At 40.4% G+C, this 20,370-nt stretch overlaps 3 protein-coding genes across 4 annotated transcripts; 1 reads left to right on the top strand and 2 right to left on the bottom strand.

Annotated features, from left to right (window-relative positions):
- Positions 1 to 2,823: 2,823 nt before the first annotated feature.
- On the top strand, positions 2,824 to 4,099 carry LOC130138603 (inactive protein RESTRICTED TEV MOVEMENT 2). The gene is made up of 2 exons (XM_056313077.1): positions 2,824 to 3,089; positions 3,287 to 4,099. Exons 1-2 carry the CDS (start codon positions 2,990 to 2,992, stop codon positions 3,991 to 3,993), a joined length of 807 nt encoding a protein of 268 aa, XP_056169052.1. The 5' UTR covers positions 2,824 to 2,989; the 3' UTR covers positions 3,994 to 4,099.
- Positions 4,100 to 4,310: 211 nt separating this feature from the next.
- On the bottom strand, positions 4,311 to 10,093 carry LOC115674221 (5-methyltetrahydropteroyltriglutamate--homocysteine methyltransferase). The gene is made up of 12 exons (XM_030596569.2): positions 9,903 to 10,093; positions 8,742 to 9,095; positions 8,551 to 8,638; positions 8,327 to 8,454; positions 7,841 to 8,232; positions 7,585 to 7,748; positions 6,424 to 6,504; positions 6,169 to 6,335; positions 5,963 to 6,068; positions 5,599 to 5,849; positions 5,276 to 5,477; positions 4,311 to 4,860 (listed from the first exon to the last, which is right to left on the bottom strand). Exons 1-12 carry the CDS (start codon positions 10,061 to 10,063, stop codon positions 4,492 to 4,494), a joined length of 2,463 nt encoding a protein of 820 aa, XP_030452429.1. The 5' UTR covers positions 10,064 to 10,093; the 3' UTR covers positions 4,311 to 4,491.
- Positions 10,094 to 12,206: 2,113 nt separating this feature from the next.
- LOC115674244 (molybdopterin biosynthesis protein CNX1) lies at positions 12,207 to 19,008 on the bottom strand. Of its 2 annotated transcripts, none has more exons than XM_030596588.2 (13): positions 18,730 to 19,008; positions 17,796 to 17,922; positions 17,379 to 17,509; positions 17,150 to 17,251; positions 16,807 to 16,890; positions 16,323 to 16,550; positions 15,902 to 16,092; positions 15,710 to 15,814; positions 15,252 to 15,560; positions 14,166 to 14,323; positions 13,978 to 14,084; positions 13,417 to 13,473; positions 12,207 to 12,642 (listed from the first exon to the last, which is right to left on the bottom strand). In XM_030596588.2, the coding sequence occupies exons 1-13, from the start codon at positions 18,925 to 18,927 to the stop codon at positions 12,430 to 12,432; spliced, it is 2,010 nt and encodes a 669-aa protein (XP_030452448.1). In that variant the 5' UTR covers positions 18,928 to 19,008; the 3' UTR covers positions 12,207 to 12,429. The 2 variants fall into 2 exon arrangements, with proteins under 2 accessions (XP_030452448.1, XP_056169371.1); XM_056313396.1 differs by lacking the exon at positions 18,730 to 19,008 and adding an exon at positions 18,638 to 18,682.
- Positions 19,009 to 20,370: the final 1,362 nt, after the last annotated feature.

The following is a 20,370-nucleotide window of genomic DNA, read 5'->3' as shown; positions in this document are numbered from 1 at the left end:
TGCAAAAAAAAATGTCATGTCAATAAAAGAAGGCAACTGAGGAATTCATTGTTATCTTATCTTATCTATATAAGCTGAAGTGATCAAGGTTGAAAATTCAAGTCTTAATTGACAAAGTCAACAATGGAGCTGGTTCGGGCAGTGTCATCTTGAAATCTTTATCAGGTGATAGGTCAATGAATTAGTTCTCAAGTAGTCAATTTCCCAAGTCAATGGAAGAATTTTAAAAAAAAAAAAAAGGCTTGTTGATGATGGAGCAGTTATATAGTGAGCTATAATCATGTAGAAGATATGTTATAAATATGTTGAATGATCAATCTAACCGATCAATTATTATAAATTAGGGACATGGTCCACGGTTTGGGGTTGAAGTTCTTTATTTAGTTAAAATAGATGTATGAGAGAAAAAGAAAAGAAGAAGAGTTTGAATGCTATTAGCTTATTTATAAATTCAAGATTAGGTGGATTTTCATATTCGACTTCGAATTCTTCAAATGACATTTTCTTTCGATCTTTACGACGGTTAAATTAAAACTTGAGACCATATCTCCTTATTCACTATTTTCATGTTCCTGATGAATTAAAGTCTACGTACTTCTCGCCTGTACTTATAAGCTTATTGCGAGTGGATAATAGATAAACTAATTTTCATTTTCTTTCTTAAAATTTTGGGGAGTTTAATAAATTTCACTCTAAGTAATATACATTTAATTGACATAACTTATTCGAAAATTAACCTGGATAAATACCAATTTAACTTATGTAGTTGACCAATTGTGGAATACTAAGCTAAGAAATTAAAACTCATGATCGTATCTGATTTATGAATTTCTTTTTTCAAAATTAAAGTTAGTGAGAGAAGTCGAAAGAGATAAATATTTGAAAATGGTAATACGAAATCATTTAAAACATAATAATATAAGAATGCATTTGAATACGGCATCATTGTTTGACCAAAAAAAAGTATGGCGTGATTGTGTCATCCGTCAGTGAATTGAATAAAGATGGCAAGTGAGGTAATTCAATACGTAAATTATAAATTTATAATTTTATTTTGATTGAACCCTTCTTCTTCTTTTCTTTTTTTTTTCTTTTTTTTTTGAGCATATGACGTGTTCAAACCAGTTCCTACTCTTAAGAGTCTAGATTGAGCAATCTTCTAAAGAAAATGACACAGAGAAATGTCAAGAACTCTTTGTAATACGATCCTGAATTTTTAATTTATTCGATATATTCCTGAATTTTCTTTTTATTTAAATATCGGTGATTTGACAACTCATATGGGATATTTAAAAAGTGAGATTCATATATCAATCGCTTCTCTTTCAACATGTTCTTGTCAATTTACTTGATAAATATTGAGAAATTAGGTTGTTTAGCAATTCTTAAATGATTGAGATTACTTAAAGCTTTTAGATAGCTAAGCTAAAAAGCCCCTTCCTTGTTTTCTTGGGTTTTTTGTTTTTTTTAAGTGGAATGGCATTCCAATAGGAATCCTCATTCCCCTCCTAGGGGGAAATCCTGATTCCTTTCCCATAATAATTTTTCCTCTAAATAAAATATAAAAGAAATCTGTTATTAATTAATATGCATAACGATTGGTAAAATATTAATTTTAATTTTTAAATTAGAATAATAAAATATGGATTTTCGTGATTTATATTAATTAATCACGAGCAAGGAATATTTAATCAAACATGTAACTGTTAATATTTAATCAAGATAATATATTTTTTTAAAAATATAACTATAACTTTTTATTTATATTGTCGTTAGCATAATTTTATTTTATTGTAAGTATGATTTTAGCACGATGTTTAGTAAATTATTTTATGTCTGTTGTAAATTCTTTATAATTGAGTCAAAATAAAGAGATCAAAAATTTCTTTCTATTTTAGATCATTCTATTTGCTCATTCTGTTCTATTCCAATTCATAACGTCATGGCGAATACGAAAAAAGTTACGAAGACAGAGGACTAACGATAAAAGAAGAACTAAAAGCGGACCAAAGATTATTATAAAAAGGATCCTATCAACCGATTGATTCAATAAATAGATAAATCGATGCTTTCCGTGGTTCTCACCATCCTCATCAATAAATCAATTTAGGCAATTGGAATTACGGAAACATACGAGATATTTAGTGCGAAAATCTAACATTTTAGTGATTATTGTTATGTTGATCAATAACACGATTTTTTTTCTCACATCATTTAGTCCTACCATATTTCGTTTCCTATAGTTTACCGACATAATCACACATAATTAGGAAAAATAAAGCCAAATTCCTTGGCAGTTTAAGTGAGCTTGCCTTATTTCTATTCATATCATAGACGAATGAGAATTGAACAGTGTTTTTGCGCGTGCTTCGCGACGAAGCTATTCATCTCGATCCTAACCTATGATTACCCCGTGAAACATACTCACGATGTTGAAACAAAAAAGGCATTTGCAAAGCTTTTACACTGTCAGAATCGGGCTTGTTTCATTAGCGAGAATTTATACGAGCAGCCGATTCGCACCGTCAACAAGATACGACGGAAAACACCAAAAGAATTAATAGTACTAAACGAAAAATAATTGCTCTGAAACTATGATTATTGAAGTCATGATCGAAATGGCCCACGACCAACCTGGGTACCACAGCAAACGTAGGAATTCTCGAAGGGGAATCTCGTTCTCAGTAATTTACCTGAAGAGCCCAAAAAGAGGAGGCAAAGAATATTAGCTTTTCTTCATTCATGGAGATGAACAAAGCATACGTGCAGCCCTTGGACAGCCAACCAAAAAGGCTTAAAACACCGAACTATCATCATTCAAGGGGAAAACCAAAGAATAACCAAATCCCAACGGAAGCAATCCTCCAATCTGTGGCTTGTTGGGTTATAAAACTCGCCAATTCCAATCCTTCTTTCCCTCCTCACGAGACAACAAGATCTTCTCTAATTCGGAGCGATACACGCACAGGAGAACACAAGAAGGCCGAGGATGGACGCAAGAACGGCGGGCCGCGAGTACGAAGACTTCGACCCAACCACAAACTGGGCGCTCGAAGACACTTCCGACACGCTCCTCATCCATCTGCCAGGTGATTCGAGATTCGGGTCGGGGCATTTAGTCATCGTTTCTTTGAAAGTGGTTAGCTAGCATCTTTGAAAGTGGTTAGCTATCTCCTTTAATTGGAAGTCGGCGTTATGCTAGCAAATAGTCTTATCAGTCAAAAATCAGCTTAAATGGAATGAATTGGGCACAAGTTGCCCGCTAATCTGATGGTGACTCGAACAGGTTTCAAAAAGGAGCAACTGAGGGTTCAAATCTCAACGGCCGGCAATTTGAGGGTCATGGGAGAGCGTCTAGTTAGCGGTAACAAATGGAGCCGATTCCGCAAAGAATTGCCTATTTCATCCAATTACGATTCAAACAAGATTGGCGCAAAATTTGACAACGGCATTCTTCATGTCAAATTTCCGAAGATTATCGTTCCAGCCGAACCCCGTAAAGAGGCAAAACCAGCAGTCCAACCTACTAAGCCTCCTGAGCCCACGCCTACGGCAGAACCCCCAAAAACCGGTCAAAAACAGGATACCAAGGAGCCACCGAAAGCAGAAAAAGCACCAGAAAAAGCGCCAGCAAAACCAACGGAGGAGGAGAAGAAACCGAAGAAATCGACAGAGGATGAGGAAAAACCCAAGGAAGTCAAAGAAGAGAGCAAGAAAGCAGATGAAGCGAAAATTAGACCGGAACAGGCTTTACAGCAGAAGAAGAGAGAAGATTTGGCTGAAAAGAAAGCAACTGAAAAGGATCAAAAGCGTGGCGATACTGCAGACATAGGCAAGAAGATGGAAAATGCTGGGGGTTCCATCGCGAAGCTGAAGAAGCCAAGATATTTGCTGAACACCCTGGTGGCAGCTCTACTAATTGTGGTGCTTGGCCTGTATGTGAAATATGCACTCAGGTCTCTTGGAACAACCAAATCTGACCCAGAACTTTAAGCTTGCAAAAACAATTTGTTGCTCCACACTTCATACAGCATGAAATGTAATACTAAGTGTGACAAGTGAATAATGTAATTTCTACATATAATAAATTCTTAACTGATTCTTTCTATTTTTCATCCCAACTGACCAAATTTCCCATGAAACGAGAGAATTTGGTACAAATGAACAAGTTCATGATTCCATAGGAAAACTTCAGCTCTTGACATATGATAAATTCCCTTTATTATTATTTTTTTCCTTTAAAGGGGGTGGGTGCGAGAAAAAACGATAAAACCACTGAGAATAGAGAAATGGAGAGAAACCCGCTCGAGTAACCAGTACACATCCAAGAACTATGTATACATAATCAACTTGCGTGACATGAAAAAACAAGACCAAAATGTGGAACATTCATCTCACTAAAAAAGGAAGGGAGGGGGGCCACTTATTTGAGCTTTCGACTGAAACTTCACATCACAAGGAACAGTAACATCTGATAATTACCTAGTAAACTCACTTAGCACTGGCAAGCTGGGCGCGGAGGAGCTTGGCGGCAGCAACCATGTTGCTCAGAGCAGGATTAACTTCAGGGTATTTGCGGGTTTTGAGGCCACAATCAGGGTTGACCCAAAGAATGTTGCTCTCAAGGACCGCGAGCATCTTGTTAATTCTATCAGCAATTTCTTCTGTGGATGGGATTCTGGGCGAATGAATGTCATAGACACCAGGACCAATGCCAGCGCCATATTTCACTCCTTCACGGAAAACTGAGAGCAGCTTCTCATCTGATCTGGAATTCTCAATGGTGATCACATCAGCATCCATGTTGATTATTGAGTGGATGATGTCATTGAAATTTGAATAGCACATGTGAGTATGGATCTGCAAAACATATCAGATTAGCTGTTCAGAACAAAAGGGATGCCGTCCTCGCTATTTTTTCCATTAAAGCATAAGACGGGAACTAAAAGCTTGATTCCCTCCATAAATCCTTACTGCTAGTTCATGCAGTGAATAACTAATAAGAAGATAGCAAGATAATAACACTCTTCACTCAGACAATAAAAGTGCTCTCGATTGTAAAGAAATCTACTAATCGGTTCAGCAGTTATTCCTAAATCTACAATGGATTTCAAACTTTTTCCAAGCAGTGGCAAATTCAGTCATCAAATAAAAAAGAACTAGAAATTAATTCCTAAGCTCTCATTCATCACAAGAAAGGAAGAATGAGTGGGATTATTAAAATTGACCTTTTGGGATCTATCATCGGTTATCAAGAAAGGAATGGAAAAGTAACCTGGGTAGTATCTTTAACACCACAATTAGTTATCCTGAATGAGTGAACAGCCCAGTCAAGATAGAAGGCCTGCTCAGACTTCCTAAGAGGCAAACCCTCTCTTAAAGCAGCCTCGTCGATTTGAATAACAGTGACACCAGCTTTCTCAAGATCCTCAACCTCATCCTTAATAGCCAGAGCAATTTGATAGCAGGTTTCAGATCTGCAAGAGCCAGGTATCTTTGAGCAACAAAGGAAACAAGAGAAGCCCACTAATTAGCAGGTTGAAAAAAATTTTGCTTCCTTTCTTTTCTCTTCTCTCCTGTCCTCTTCCTTTTGTTTACCTTTGTTGGTCATTTCTTACAAAAGACCAGTTCAGAATGGTAACAGGACCAGTGAGCATTCCCTTCATAGGACGTTTTGTCATGCTTTGAGCCATTGAAGACCAAAAGACTGTCATAGCCTTGGGGCGGCTGACATCACCATAGATAATGGGTGGTTTAACACATCGTGACCCATAAGATTGTACCCACCCATTGACAGTGAAGGCAAAACCAGACAATTGCTCACCAAAGTACTCAACCATATCATTCCTCTGCATCAGCAAGATCCAAGAAAGAACATCAAGGAAACTTGTAAGCCTTCTTTCAAAAAAAAGTACTTCATACATAAATGGGCTTCGAATATCCAGATTATACGAAACCTCACCTCAGGCTCTCCATGTACCAAAACATCAATGTCAAGCTCTTCCTGAAGCTTGACAACTTTGCTAATCTCCTCCTTGATGGCCTTGACATAATCATCCTCAGAAATCCTAACATTCCCAGAGAAGTACAGCTTATGAATCAGACAAATTGAGGACTGAAAGTGAAAATCACTCTGAACCATAGCTGGCACCAAAGAATATTGCTTACTTTTTGGCCTTGTATTCCCTGCGTACTTTTCTAAGCTCCATTGTCTGAGGGAATGATCCGATGGTGGTGGTGGGAAGAATTGGAAGGTTCAGTTTCTTCTGCTGAGCATCTAGCCTGGCACTGACATTTGTGGCCCGGCGGTGATCAGAGCCCTTTAAAGCAGCAGCCTAAGAAATACATTTCCATGAATCAATGGGAACTGTCACACTGGGCTTTCAGAATCTCAGACGGTAATAGTTGGGTTAAATTACTCACAGCCTTTTGGACAGCCTCATTTGTCACCCTTGGGGAGTACTTTCTCGAACCTTGGGCCGCAGCATTAGTAGAGAAAACAGTCTGGAGATGCTCAGAAAACAACAAAGAAAGTGAGCTTATAATAATGTGCCCAACTTATCCAAACCAAAAGACTAAATATCATGAAACAAAGGGACAGAGGCCCCGTTTGGTTCAACTTTCCGGACTCCGAAAGCCAAATGCTAGCATTTGGAATGCCGAAAGCCCAAAGCTGGTCCAGACAAGCTTTGGGCTTTCGGCATTCCACAAATGCTGAAACTATTTTTTCCCTTCCCAAACTACCCTCACTCAAACTTTAATATTCCGGTTTTGCCCTCTTGTTACTGTTCATCTTCTTCACGAAAGCGTGGCCGGCAAGGGCAGCCGACGACACCGAATCTCGACAGCAAAGGGCCGGCGAGGGGCCGGCAAGGTCACCCGACCCAAGCGACGGCTGCCTAAGGTCGCACGACCGCCCAAGCGCAGTCGGCCTGGATCGCGTGACCCCAGGCGGCCGTTGCCTGGGTCGCCGACCTCCGGCCTCATCGCCTGAGGTCAAGCGACCCCCGGCAACGGCCGCCTGGGTCGCGCGACCCTCACCAGTGGTCGCCTGACCTCGGGCGACGGCCGCCGACGCCAGATCTGGCTCGCCGGCAGTTGTCCGACCTCGGGTGATGGCCGCCGGCGCTAGATCTGGCTTGCCGGCGGCCGTAGCCCTTCGACGGCTCCGGCGAAGGGTAACTTTTTTTTTTTTAATAAAAAAGGGTCCCAAAGCCCTTTGCAAAAAAAAAATTAGCCAAACACTACTTGGACCAAAGTAGCTTCACAAAGAATTTTTTAACAAACGCCATTTGCATTTCCCCAAGAGGCTTTCACCTGAAGGTATTTGCATTCCCCCAAAGCCCCTTCCCAAAGTTGAGCCAAACGGGCCCAGAGCACAAGCAGCAAAGTTTGTTGCTTGGAATGAAGGAATGTTTAAAGTTTATCACATAACAACTGAAATAAATTTGATTCCTATATTGCAGGCAAATACAATCAAACAGTCACACATAAACACATAACATTGTATATGTCCTTCCTTTTTTTTAATCAATTTGGAAAGAAAATAAAATGCTCATAAACAAACTCAGCATCTGCCATTACCTCATCCTTCAGTCCAAATAATGCCTGGGCCAAGGCATTTACTTCAACAACTTTTTGTGCAGCAAATGCGAGCCATGACTTGATCTCTTTATCCAATTTAGTTTCATTTACTAGGTCCACAGCAGTGTGAAGAAGAGAACAGGATGTTGAAACAACAACCTTATCTGACAAAGGTTATATACAAAGCGTTAGTCACTTTGCAAATAGATTTCAAGTTCAAGCAAAATTCTATAACTGTGCTATGATATATGCATACCTTTTCCAACGACACCTTCAAGGGCTTGCAGGGTTTTGAGAGATGAATCCAGATCATTAGCCCAAATGTTTCTTCCATCTACTACTCCAGCAAAAAGATATTTGCCAGAAGGAAATCCACCTTTAACCAAATCGAGGGTCTTTGTTCCACGAACTAGGTCAAATCCAAAGCCTGAAATGCCTTTCAAAGAGGTGAGTGTCTTGTACGCCTCTGCAGGCACCTCAGCAAAGTATGTCTCAATAAGAATACTCAGGCCAGACAAGGATGACTCTAGCTCTGAGTAGGCAATAGTAAAGGCTTGCAATTGGTGAGAATCGAGATCCATCACAAGAGTTGGCTCATCAAACTGTATCCAGGTGGCACCCGCTGCCTTCAGTTCAGTAACAACCTCCCTGCATAGACAAAATTAGTTGACGCGACCTGAGAAAATTCGCTATCAATGAACCACAGGTCAGGCAACTATTTCAGAAAGGCTCAGCCCCCTACTTGTAGATTGGAAGAATCTTTCCAATAAGGGAGAGAAGAGAAAAGGATTTCTCAACACCCTTAGCAGGTTTGGAAAGCAACAAGTAGGACACAGGGCCGACAAGGACTGGAACCGTATCAACTCCAAGCTGCATCAGAGAGAAATTTAAGAGCTTCAGGAAACCAAGGAGAAACTGAGAAAGAGAGCACAACAGCAAAGTGATAAGCTGATTTAGTATACTTACAGCTTTGGCCTCCTTGAACTCATCGACTGCCTTATGAGATGCATAAGAGAACTTAACATCTGGTCCTAGCTCAGGGACGATATAGTGGCTGTAAATAACAAAACAAGAACATTATAACCACTCCACAGGCACAGCAACATGAGAATATGGATATACTGGCAGTACGGTCACAACATGAGCAGAGAACTCACTAGTTGGTGTCAAACCACTTGGTCATTTCCATAGCTGGGACAGAGGCATTACCCCTAGCCATGGAGAAGTAGGTGTCAAATCCAATCTCACCCCCATTCCAGCCATATCTGGGAGGAACAGCACCCAGCATAGCTGTGGTATCTAACACCTGATCATAGTAAGAGAAAGTATTGCTGGGAATGTATTTGATTCCTGCAGTAGCCATCTGCTTCCAGATCGATGCCCTCAGGTCAGCTGCCACCTTCTGCAACTCCTCAGCACTGCTCTTCTTATCCCAGAAAGATTCCAGCGCAAACTTGAGCTCTCTCTTGGGCCCCATGCGAGGATAGCCAACAATGTGCGACGCCATAGCTCTGTTTCGTAACATTCCGTCAGATACCATTTCCATGAAGAAACATAATCGAAAAGGTGGATGCACCATGCTACAATCAACCACTTAGATATACTTCCCCAATACAGAGACGTCACATAATCATACATGTTAGTATAACTGTGATTTATCTATCTATCCTCCCATCAACTTGCATATCAACCCGACATCCCCCCCCAGCATAGAACGAAAGAACAGACTCGAGGTTATTCTACATAATTACAAAACTGAAAATGCCAGCCAAGTCACAGCGAAATTACGGCGAACACCTTGACTCGGGAGTCCCGCGCCGGAGAGGGAGATTAAAAATACGAATCAGCAGACCGTCGACCTGACTTCCATTTCAATCCTCTCATTTGGGAACACGTCGACGAGCTCACAACTATCTCCCAAAAAAAAAAAAAAAGCGACCAAAAGAAACCAAAACTTGCGAAACGAAACCTCCAGCACAGACCCCACGGCTAGACTCATCCATCCGGAGCATTCGAACCCAGCACAAATGCAACGATCAAACCACTTCAGGCTTCAGCTACTCTTCATCCATCAAACCCTCAAAAGCCCCAAAAAAAGGAAGGAAAAAAAAACAGTCAATCGAGCACCGCGACTTCGGACCCCATTAAAAAGCCTATATCGGAGGCCAAACGCGTCGAGAACAAACTCGTTCCGACCCGCTCCTCTCGCCTCTCTCCCTCGCCGGTCAGATCAATCAGAGAGCGAGCAAATCACAGGCGGCGGCTCCGTCGCCGGCGCGGGGCCGGGGACGAGCGAGAAGCGAAGTGCGTGGGCGTACCTGACGGGGGCCGGACGGGGAGCGAAGCGGAGGACGGAGAGGCTGCGGCGGTGGGGAGTGCCGGCGGGAGAGCGGCGGAAATGGAGATGGAGAGAGTCGACTGAGACGAGGCGGAGAGGAGACGGAACGGACGCGCGCGAGTGGAGAGGGACCTGGCCCATCTATTTATAAAACCGCGAGCCCCGCACGTCTTCTCCCCTCTCTCGCTCGGATCCGACTCTTGCCCGTGGTGGTTGACTGGTTGGATTTCTTTCTCTCTGGTGATTTTTTTTTTTTTTTTTTGATAATGACGCTAATAACTCCTGACTTTTGGATTAACGTGCAATATAGTTCCTGAATTTTTTTTGTACATATTCAATTTAATCTCTGAATTATATAAAAATATTCAATGTTGTTACTTCTATTATTAATTCAAATTCAAAGATAACATTGAATAATACGATTTGGGAACTAAATTGAACATGTACCAAAAAGACTAAGGATTGCATTGAATAAATTAAAAGTTCGGAGACAACTTTGCACATTGGGTTAAAGTTTAAAAACCCTACTGAATAAATTTAAAGTCATATTAAGCCAAAATTCAGGGACCAGTTGTATTATTTATCATTTTTGGAAACATTAATTAATTTAGTTGTTTGTTTTTGGGTTTTGGTGATTTCTTGCTTTTTGTGGCCTCATAAATATTGTTTAGAGAGGTATATGTACTTCTAAACCATTTGAGGGGAAAGTAAGGCTCTGCGAATCCTCGGATCTTGACACATGTGACATGCTTAAGATGAGAATTGGGCCCGTGCGAGTCCCGCTTGAAAATTGACGTGATCATAACACGACACATATATATTTCCACCGGAGCAAAATTTTATATATACAAGTACGGCAATGATAGATTTATCTTCTGAAAACACATGGATCTTGACTCTTGATATTCGGAAAAAAACCGTATCTTTCCACGAAATGAATTTTGACGTGGTGAGTATGCCTTTAGGTGGCAGACGGGGGTGGTGCTCTCTGCGGCGGTGCTTAGGTGGTGGTGGGTGGTGTTGAGATAGAGAGAGAGAGAGGGAGAGAGGGGCGAGAAGAGACCGGAGAGGCGACGACAATGGCGGTCGGGGACAGCGGGTGGGCGCGGCGGAGGTTGGTGATGATGGCATTTGCAATTGTCATTAAAAAAGGAAATTGATCATCGATTGGGAAATGGTAGTGGAACGCTGTTAGGCCACTCAATCGGACAAAGGTGCATTACAATGCACTCGAAACATAACGTATCTATCAATCAGTGAGAATTGCCTTGAGTTTTGATAGTGCAACCATCCAAAAATTGACAGAAGTTATATGATGATGCGAATTATTACTCCAAAGATCAGCGGGAATTCAAGTAAAATCTGCTCGGGTCGGTCAATGATGTTGAGGAGCTACTGCCGGGAGATGATTCAGCATCATCTGAAATGAGGCCTCTCTCTTACCTAATCCAAAAACCTAGGACAATTTTCTTTTATAGCAGTTCGCCGGTGTTGAGATCGACTTTCGTGCACCCTTCACAATCTTACGGATGTACTTTTCCAAACTCGATACATTCATAATTTCACTTATCGAGTGCTCTCAACAAAGCTTGAATCTAAAAAAATGAGCAAACTTCCTCATCATCTAATTCAACACCTTCAAGTAGGATGTGTCCATTCGTGCGGATTCAATATTACTACGATTAAATTTATCAACTTATGATAGTTTGAAGTCACTTTTAGCATTAAAAAGTTGGTAAAAAAGACACTAATCACTTTTCGATATTACCAACTTTTGACAGTTTTAAAGTTACTTTTAACTTAAAAGAGTCACAAGAAACCGTGACAAAAGTACATATCTGCGATAGGAGAAAACTCACTTTTCTAATAAAGAAAGTTTCTGGTCAATGGGAAAGGCAGATTTGCAATCATCCACGTTTAATTGTGCTACCAACTTCTAGCAGTTTTAGAATTACTTTCCCTTTTTTTCCGTCAAGAAATTACTTTTACCTCTGAAAAGTTACTAAACGGGTGACAAAATCGCTAATAATCGACATGAGAAAACTTACTTTTTGTCAAAGAATATATAACCAACTAATGTGAAAGTCCTTTCTACTACGATATATATTAAACTTGCTTTTTCATAGGAAAAATTTACTGATCGGGTTAGTAGGACAGACAGCATGCTAAAATTGGCACGTCTCAAGACACAGTGACGCAACACAATCAGATATGATGACTGGACTCAACTCCTTATTCAAGAAAGACTTCAAATCACCACCCCAATGTCAATTCAACCGCATGATTTTGTTCCTCTTATTCGAAGTATATAACAGTGTATAAGCAAGTGTTCATTAGACGACTTATTACTGAGAACCTGACCACTGACCATCCTAGTATCATAGAAATTGTTCGCTACAGAGGCCATAAGCATGACAATTCTCAAGGTAGCTACCATTTGCCTCTCAGTAGACACGAGACAGATACTGGTAATAATTTACAAGAATGACACTTCCCCTCGAATATCGTCAACACGAACAGCCGCGTTCCGTTTCGCCGCCCGAGGCCGACTTATAACTACGTTCCCAAGTGTCCGCGGGTGCCGCTTGAGCATGAGGGACATGGCGAGGATGCTTCTCTCTCTTGTCTCCCTTTATTTGCTTCAACGCGTGCTTGAGGGCGGGCAACAAAGCCTCCATGCATTCAGCGACAGCATTTGGATTGCCGGGCATGTTAATGATCTGTGCATTTTTGGCATCACAATTTGCAATGAGCAGCAATCAAGGAAGTAGAGCATCTTCGTATTTCTAATCCCTTGCATGTTTGACAATATCAGAATGCTTTCACTAATATCATATGGAAACAGAGATACATAAGACGAGCTATATCACATATAATCGGGGCATCCCTAATTTAATATAACTAAAATATAGCGGTGAATTGGAAATTTTTTTGCGGCTCATCCTTAGGACTAAAAAATCAGGTGAAATATATGTTGCTATGTTTTAAAGGAAATTCATACTGCTTGAAACGAAAAGTTACCGATGCAGCAATTTCAGACAGCTAATAAATCAACACAACTTGGCTTCAACTAATTTAAAAAGGGTAACTTTCCAACAAATTAAATAATAGAACACTTACTGTTCAAAAAAAAAAAATAATAGAACACTTCAAGAAAAATCTGTATCTGTATCCAGAAAACTGCTCTTTTCATCTTTGGAAGCACAGCTATTTAAAAAAGTGCAAAAACCAGAGTCAGTCAGAGTTTTAAGGCTTCAAAAACTGTCAAAATGCTGGTTTGCCAATTTCCCACAATTTAGAGCTCAACACCAAGCGGGAGCAATTTGCTATTCTAATCAATTTACAGTAGGTTTGTGTAAAGGTTTGTAACAGAGGTTTTAACTTTTAACTGTGTAGACAAACAAACGACTTCCCAGATATAAATGTAATGCCACTAGGATTTTATTTCGTTGCACAGTGTCATCAGTTATGGAGGGAACTATTTGTAGCATTACCAATGAAGAGCCTCTTATTCCAGCAGCAGCACGGGAGAGCATGGCAAAAGGTGTCACCTAAGCAAATTAAGGACAAGCTAGTTCAGTAAATTAAGCTAAGTAGATTGACATCACCTCAGTACAGAAAAAGGTAATTTTGACACAGAATATTTCCAATAATAACACAAGCATAAGCATGTATGTTACTGATAGCTCCTAAATTAAACAGCAGTTGCTCAAGGCTAGTATGAGTCCCTTCCTATTGGTCATCGACTTCCTTTCGCCCAGACAGAGATCTGACGGTGAACTTCATACGGTACATTAAGTTTCCTACTCGTGATATTAATATAGTGAAATAAATCAATAAAGTGATTACACAATAAGAATAAGGCATCTCCTAAACAAAAATGGTGAAATAAACAAAAAAAAAATGTATTCATCTAAGTAGGACATCAACTCTCGGCCAAAAAGGAGTAAATGTCAACTGCAACTATCCCTTAAATCCCTGACAGACAACTTCATGTTGATGTCCTGCACAAAACTGCCACTCATCAAGGCATGTAGACAGAAGCAAGGAATTACCTTCAAACTTTCCTGCATCATTACATAGAGTAAACCCGGGGTTTCTTTTTCTATCAACTCCTTTGTTGCTTCAGGAGTTACATCCCTAGGAGTGAAGCCAGTGCCACCTTAAAGAACAAACAACAGTGGCAAAAATTCGTGAGAACAACGCGAAGGTAATTTCAAGGTTAGAAACAAGGTGAACTCACCAAGAGTGAGAATCAGATCCATCTTATCGACATCAGCCCATCTCTGCAGAATATCCTTAATTTTCGCCACTTCATCTGGGACCATGGCAGTTGCAGCTACTCTAGCCCCTCCTAACCTTTCTGACGAAGAATTAACGACTGTAACAGCCCTTGGACCACTGCAAGTTTGAATTAGTTCTAGATTATGTGTGTCAGCAAATCGTATTCTATTCTTTGAACAACTTATTTATGTCTAGAAGCTCTGAATGTTTAATAGAATTTGAAAGTGGCAATAGCAAAACTAGGAGCTAACTTTCGATTGACAAACATAAATATCAAATCCTCCATCACTTAAGACACAGAAATGAAGGTATAAATGCATATACCAAAGACAAAGTAAAAGAATTTGAAAGCAGCAACAGCTCCATTGGAATAAAATCCAAAATACACAAAAAGGTCAAAATTATCAACCTCTGTTTGAAATAGTAAGAAAGTAGAAGAAAAACACCAGAATTGATGATAGGACTCTATGCCCTTAATCTGCACGAAAAGTTCCCTTAATGAGGTGCAAAAAATTGTTGCAAAGCGTATAGTACTTCCAAGTCATACTTTGGTAGGAAGCAATATCAATTCTGCCATTTTACTCTGGCATCAGCAAAGTGACCTCTTTAAAATAATGATTTAAAGAGGTGTATCAAGATGCATGTCAGAGATTTCAGCCATATGTCAACGCCATGTAACAGTAACAAGTTGTGTCAGACCTACCACGCCAGATTAATTCACCACACACAGATGTACAAGCCTATTCTCCATCCATCGCAATTAATCGACAGGGAATAAAGAAAAGTGACTCCCTAAAAGCGGAATTCCAACTTTAAATTTTTTAAGTATGGTGAGGATTTGCTAACAAGTTACTGAATTTTTTGACGAATTATAATCATTATAATTACCGATTAAAACAAAATATTTGATAAAAACCTGTGAAAAGAGGAACAACTTCCAGAAGGATAACAAAGACATTTCCCAGCATGTTCAGCAATGGGTAAGCAGTAAAAGCTGCAGTAAGGCAACATTCTACCCCAACAAGTGAAATCATTGAAATGATACCTCCGATCAGGCCCAGCTCTTGATGCAACAGTGTCACTCACAGTCAAAATTGCAACCCTGTATGCAGCCTCTTGATGTCCATTAGCAACAGTATCGTGAGATGAAGTTACTTGCACCACAGAAACTGAATCTGGCAATAAGGAACTCTTGCTAGGACTGCTAACACTCAAATTGGATATTGCAATAGCTGGGACTAAGGTTCCAGCAGGTATGGCAGAGCCTGTTGCAGGAAGCACTAACAATGCATTTGCAGACTTCATGCTGAGAAGGCGGCTGCTCACTTGATGGCCAGTACTCTCGGCGACAAAACTGAAAACCACAAGTAAGTTGCCTACCAATCATTTCCACACATATTGGAAAGGCTTTCATCAGCCAATTCAAAGAAATTAGGCCCTCGTGGTTTGGTTTGAAACAACTAGAGCTCATCAAAAGGAAATAAAGACTGCAAAAAGACTAACCCAGGAGTGCCGGATCCATCATTCGCCAACCAACTGATGATGGCACGATGATACTCGATCCGGACTGGATCTGTCTTTATGGACTGCTTAAGACGTGCTTGTACTCTGTGAAGAATACACCAATTAAGAAAATTTTATTTAAGGCTTTTGTGCACCAATTTTTAAATGCAAGTAATTTTATAAAATAGCTACCTCAGAAGATCCGGGTTAGCCCATCCAGCAAGATATCGTATTGCTGGAACTACAAAGAGATTAAAACAGACTATACAGCTAACTGGATTTCCAGGTAGTCCAAATGCAAGAATTCTATTTGATGTCCTACTTTCAGCAGTATTTGCAGTAATTTCTGCAAATGTTAGCGGTTTCCCAGGTTTCATGCAAACCTGAAAATGTAATCAACACCAGATAGAAGGTTTATTTTCGTTTGTCATCAATTAAGAAAGTGACTGACATAGCTATAAAAAAAAATTTACTTTCCATCAAAGGAATTGCAGAAACTCAATAAATTAGTCTAAACCGATGTTTGCTAGAAATACTAAAATGCATGCAAGTAATGTGGAGAGTCAAATTTCCCAGGAATTTAGCTGAAAACTTGTGCATGGCCGATAGTTACCTTACTGAAAAATACTTTGCCCCGCTTTTCCAGCAAAGGCTTGACAAAGTCTTTGTCTCCCATGGAAACACCGCCAGAAGTCAGCAAAATATCAATCCCAGAAGAGAAGGCACTTTGGATGATCCTTTCAATTTCTTCTTCATCATCTCGAGCAATGCCAAGATCAAGAACTTTGCACTGCTGTTGCATAGCAGCAGCTAATAACGTTGCTCGATTGGAATCGCGAATCTGTTTAGCTAAAAGCATCTTGATCACTAAGAGTGCATCTCATGAACAACTAAACCACAAATAAACTGATAGAACAAACATGATTGAATGGTAGAGAAAAGGACTAGAGTATCCAGCGTAAAACACATGTCAGTACAAGGACGAGGGAGTGACCTCTCAACAATCCTTTGTACAGATTAATCTAAACATCCAATGTAGGAAGCACAACATCTATTCAATTCTCTGAAGCCATCAGCCACAGCACAGAAAGTCATACCTGGCCCTGATTCAGACACTTAGTCCTCGAATCCACAAGTTCATCTCCAGTAGAAAGGACGGCAACTGTTGGGTAAGGATAAACCTACATGGAGACATTAAATATTAACACGAGTATTTATCAGAGATAACACGCCTATCTCCGTGAAATCATAGAAACTGGCGAGCCAACTCTAGCAAATCTGCTTGAAGCCATTATTTCATGGCACCTTGGGTCTTCCCATTACTTTTTGAATATGCACAAGTAGATAAATGTGCGAGCGCGCAGGGTGTGTGTGTATGTGTGTGTGTGTGTGTGAGAGAGAGAGAGAGAGAGAGAGAGAGAGAGAGAGAGTATGATGTACTTTAACATTGGTAACTCCAACTGTAGCAAGTAGACCAACTTCCGAAGGACCTATCCTTTCTCCAGCTGTAAGTACTACGGAATCTCTCTCGATATCATATCCCTAGAGATGGCATTTAGAAAAAAAATTTCGACATTTCAAGCTTATTCTTTAGAAAAGAAATTCGATAACCAAGAAACAAAAGATTCAAGATTATGCCTTCACTAGATGTCAAAATTAAAGATCATACCACTGGACGAATCTCAACACCTTTGCTAGTTTGTACCAATATTTTCACTCGCTTTTGGTCAGTCAGGGAACCTTTCACTAATTCAGTGTCCTCAACTTGAACAACTGCATCAGCTCCATCTGGTATAGGTCCTGAAAGAAAGGTAATTGACTTGAAAATGGAAATTCAGCAAAAAGAATCTTGAATAAGCTGTACAAACTAAATCGGGCTAAGCTTTGTCAGATTCTTGATCCTGGGATAAAGGGATGTTTATCGGATTTCATAAACTAAAATATTCATGTGATTTAAATCTTATCGCAGCAAAAGGCCAAAAATTAAGATCCCTCACACCATCAAATGAAAGAGTTCCAAAGAAAAATTCTCCAAATCACACCTATAATTAGATAGACGATAGCAAGTTGAAGATGAACAACTCACCTCCAGTTGTTACATAAGCAACAGTTCCTTGAGTCACGGTAACTCCAACTCCATCATTTCCAGCTCTTGATTCAGTAATTACAGGATACTCACCAGGCCCATCTGAAGCAACTACGGCATAACCATCCTGCAAGCAATCGAATTCACTCAACGAAAAGTATATAGCTACTCTTTGACGTTCTTTACAAAACAAAGGCACGCAGAGGGCAGGATCCTATTTCCACAATATATGATGAGAGTCTTTGAGAAAACCTAGCAGACGACATCATACCTAAGGGGCGCAACAAAAGAGAAGTATCCATGCAACTAATCCCAATTAGAGGAAAAATGGCTCTGTTTATCGTTATTGCAAGAGCTAATTACAATCTCCAGACTGAAGATTGAAGGGGACCTACTGAATACTGGTTGAATGAGAGTCACAGAACCTCCAGAAGCAAGGAACCGAAGTTGCTATCCTATTACGACTTTACTCTACACCCGAGCTTTCTATTGCAGTTCAATAATGATTGTTCCAAGACACTGCCTCAAAGTCCCACTGCTGTTCATCCTCAAGATGATAAAAACATTTCCACACGAAGGCATTCATGCGACATAGCCCGCTTAAAATCCAAGTCACGACGCAACCGATTGCAGAGACCTAGCAGAAAGAATACCACAGACGGCCCAACGAATTGCTACATTAGCATCAATTGCTTTGAAAGTTCTAAAGAGCACTACCTATTCCCAGCAAAACAACAATCCGAACATCAAAAGCTACAGCGACTATTAACAACGCATACGATAAGTACGCTAGCCGCCGAACAAAGACGAGCATCTCGAACGTTCGATCATCCAACACGTACATCCGCGAAACCACCAGCGAAAAGCATCATTTCGTTCGCACCACGGAGCACGCACGCACGCACGCGCACACTTTCGAAACTCGAGCTCAGACCTTGACCGAAGCCGGATAGGGAGGCAGAGGATCCGGAGCTCGGATGTCCTCGGCGAGGACCTTGCCGAGAGCGTCGTGGAGAGGCACGGTGACCGGCGGCAGCCGCCGCGCGGCACCGAGGACTGTCCGAAGAGCTTCCTCAGGCGATATCATGGCCGGCTTGGCGGCTCCGGCGACGCCGTCGGCGTTTTCCGCCATTTTTTCTCTTTTTTTTTTGGGTTTTCCTGATGAGCCGGAAGCCAAGTGGGCGTGCGTAAAGGTGACCGAGGATTCTGATCCTAATTTGGCTTCTTTATAAGGATAAAAAGATAGAGCATCTACATTATCTATACAATAAAAAAAAAAATTCAAATAAGAACGTGAAGTCGACATATTTTCTTTCTTAGAAGCCGAGAGTAGATCGAAAGTGACCAATTTAGCCTCGAATAAGGTCTAGACCGCGTGCATTACGTTTTACTCTCTTCTCGTGTCGCCTTCCGAGCCCCGGTTATTTTCTGTCGCGTCGAGTTCCACGAGAGGCGAATCTTTTCTGGCTACGTGGTACTTTTATAAAAATATATATATATCGATAAATTAGAATTAGCCGGTGTTTAGTTATTTACATGCATTGATGTTGGAGAAGTGATTGAGATTAGGGTAATCAATTCCCAAACCGGATCAATCCAAGGTGAAACTAGGAACCATAACGAAGACGGGAACGATTAGTCCCAGTCCGGTTCCGGTCCAATCCAATGGAACCGGTCACTTGGGGTTTAGTTCACATTTTGCTAATTTTTGTCAATAAATTTAGGTCGATGAAGTTCACTTTAGATTTAGTTTATAATTTACTAAATTTTGTCAATGAAGTTTTTTTTGTTAGAAATTTATGTTAATGAAGTTCACTTATAGTTTGTTCATATTTTACTAATTTTTATGTAGTCAATCCGGTCTGGTCCAATTTTCCTTTGGAACCAGGAATCAAATCGCTTGGACACCAGTTCCACTTTTAGGAATCGGAAATCGGATCCAATCGGCCTGTTCAGTCTAGTTCGGACAGTTCCCGATTTGGATGATCCGTTCCGTAAACCCCTGATTGAGATACCATCGAGAGCATCGAGTGAGGAAGAGGATCACCATCCACAAGAGAGGATCACCATCCACAAGAGAGGATCTTCTACAAGACAAAGGGTGTCGATCATGTCTACCTCTATTTCCGCCGCTCACATTTGCCGATGCTTCCATCATCTCAATCATCGTTCCTTCAAGAGAGATTAATTTTAAAATTCTTCCCTAAAAATATATCAATAATCGAAATTCTTTGAAATGTCAAGAAAGCAATCTTATGGCGTAAATGATTTTCCTTCGACAAGACGGAGATCCTCCATCCGGACATGATCTTTTGTTAGTGGGTCGAGAAATCTTAACTGCTCGTATAGTCAATCACGAATTTCCTAAACAATGTTATTCATGAATTTATGGTATTAAGACATCGAATGGGACCCTAAAAGGAACACATAGCCAGTCGTAACATGGTCTTTAAATGCAGAATTTGCTTCACAATTCTCAGCAATTCCTTTTCCAAAAATGACCATTGACCATTGACCATTATCCATATTTAATGAAGTGAAGAGAATACTGGATTTCTGGAGATTTTCTTTTTGC

The sequence above is a fragment of the Syzygium oleosum genome, unplaced genomic scaffold (assembly GCF_021117445.2).
Source record: "Syzygium oleosum isolate NSW1041296 unplaced genomic scaffold, Sole_v2.1 Sole_v2.07, whole genome shotgun sequence".
In the NCBI taxonomy this organism is placed as follows: Eukaryota; Viridiplantae; Streptophyta; class Magnoliopsida; order Myrtales; family Myrtaceae; genus Syzygium; species Syzygium oleosum.
The sequence above is the reverse complement of the archived record's forward strand: the minus strand, read 5'-3'. Positions and strand labels throughout refer to the sequence as shown.

Excerpts from the sequence above, each read along its gene's own strand:
- LOC130138603 (XM_056313077.1), top strand. The coding sequence starts at position 2,990 with ATGGACGCAAGAACGGCGGGCCGCGAGTACGAAGACTTCGACCCAACC. Across the intron at positions 3,090-3,286 it reads GCTCCTCATCCATCTGCCAG|GTTTCAAAAAGGAGCAACTG; the intron begins GTGATTCGAGAT and ends TGACTCGAACAG.
- LOC115674221 (XM_030596569.2), bottom strand. The coding sequence starts at position 10,063 with ATGGGCCAGGTCCCTCTCCACTCGCGCGCGTCCGTTCCGTCTCCTCTC. Across the intron at positions 6,505-7,584 it reads TATTTGGACTGAAGGATGAG|ACTGTTTTCTCTACTAATGC; the intron begins GTAATGGCAGAT and ends GAGCATCTCCAG. Across the intron at positions 6,069-6,168 it reads AGGGAATACAAGGCCAAAAA|GATTTCTGAGGATGATTATG; the intron begins GTAAGCAATATT and ends TGGGAATGTTAG.
- LOC115674244 (XM_030596588.2), bottom strand. The coding sequence starts at position 18,927 with ATGGCGGAAAACGCCGACGGCGTCGCCGGAGCCGCCAAGCCGGCCATG. Across the intron at positions 15,561-15,709 it reads GATGGATCCGGCACTCCTGG|TTTTGTCGCCGAGAGTACTG; the intron begins GTTAGTCTTTTT and ends TGTGGTTTTCAG. Across the intron at positions 14,324-15,251 it reads AGAGCTGGGCCTGATCGGAG|TGGTCCAAGGGCTGTTACAG; the intron begins GTATCATTTCAA and ends TCAAACTTGCAG.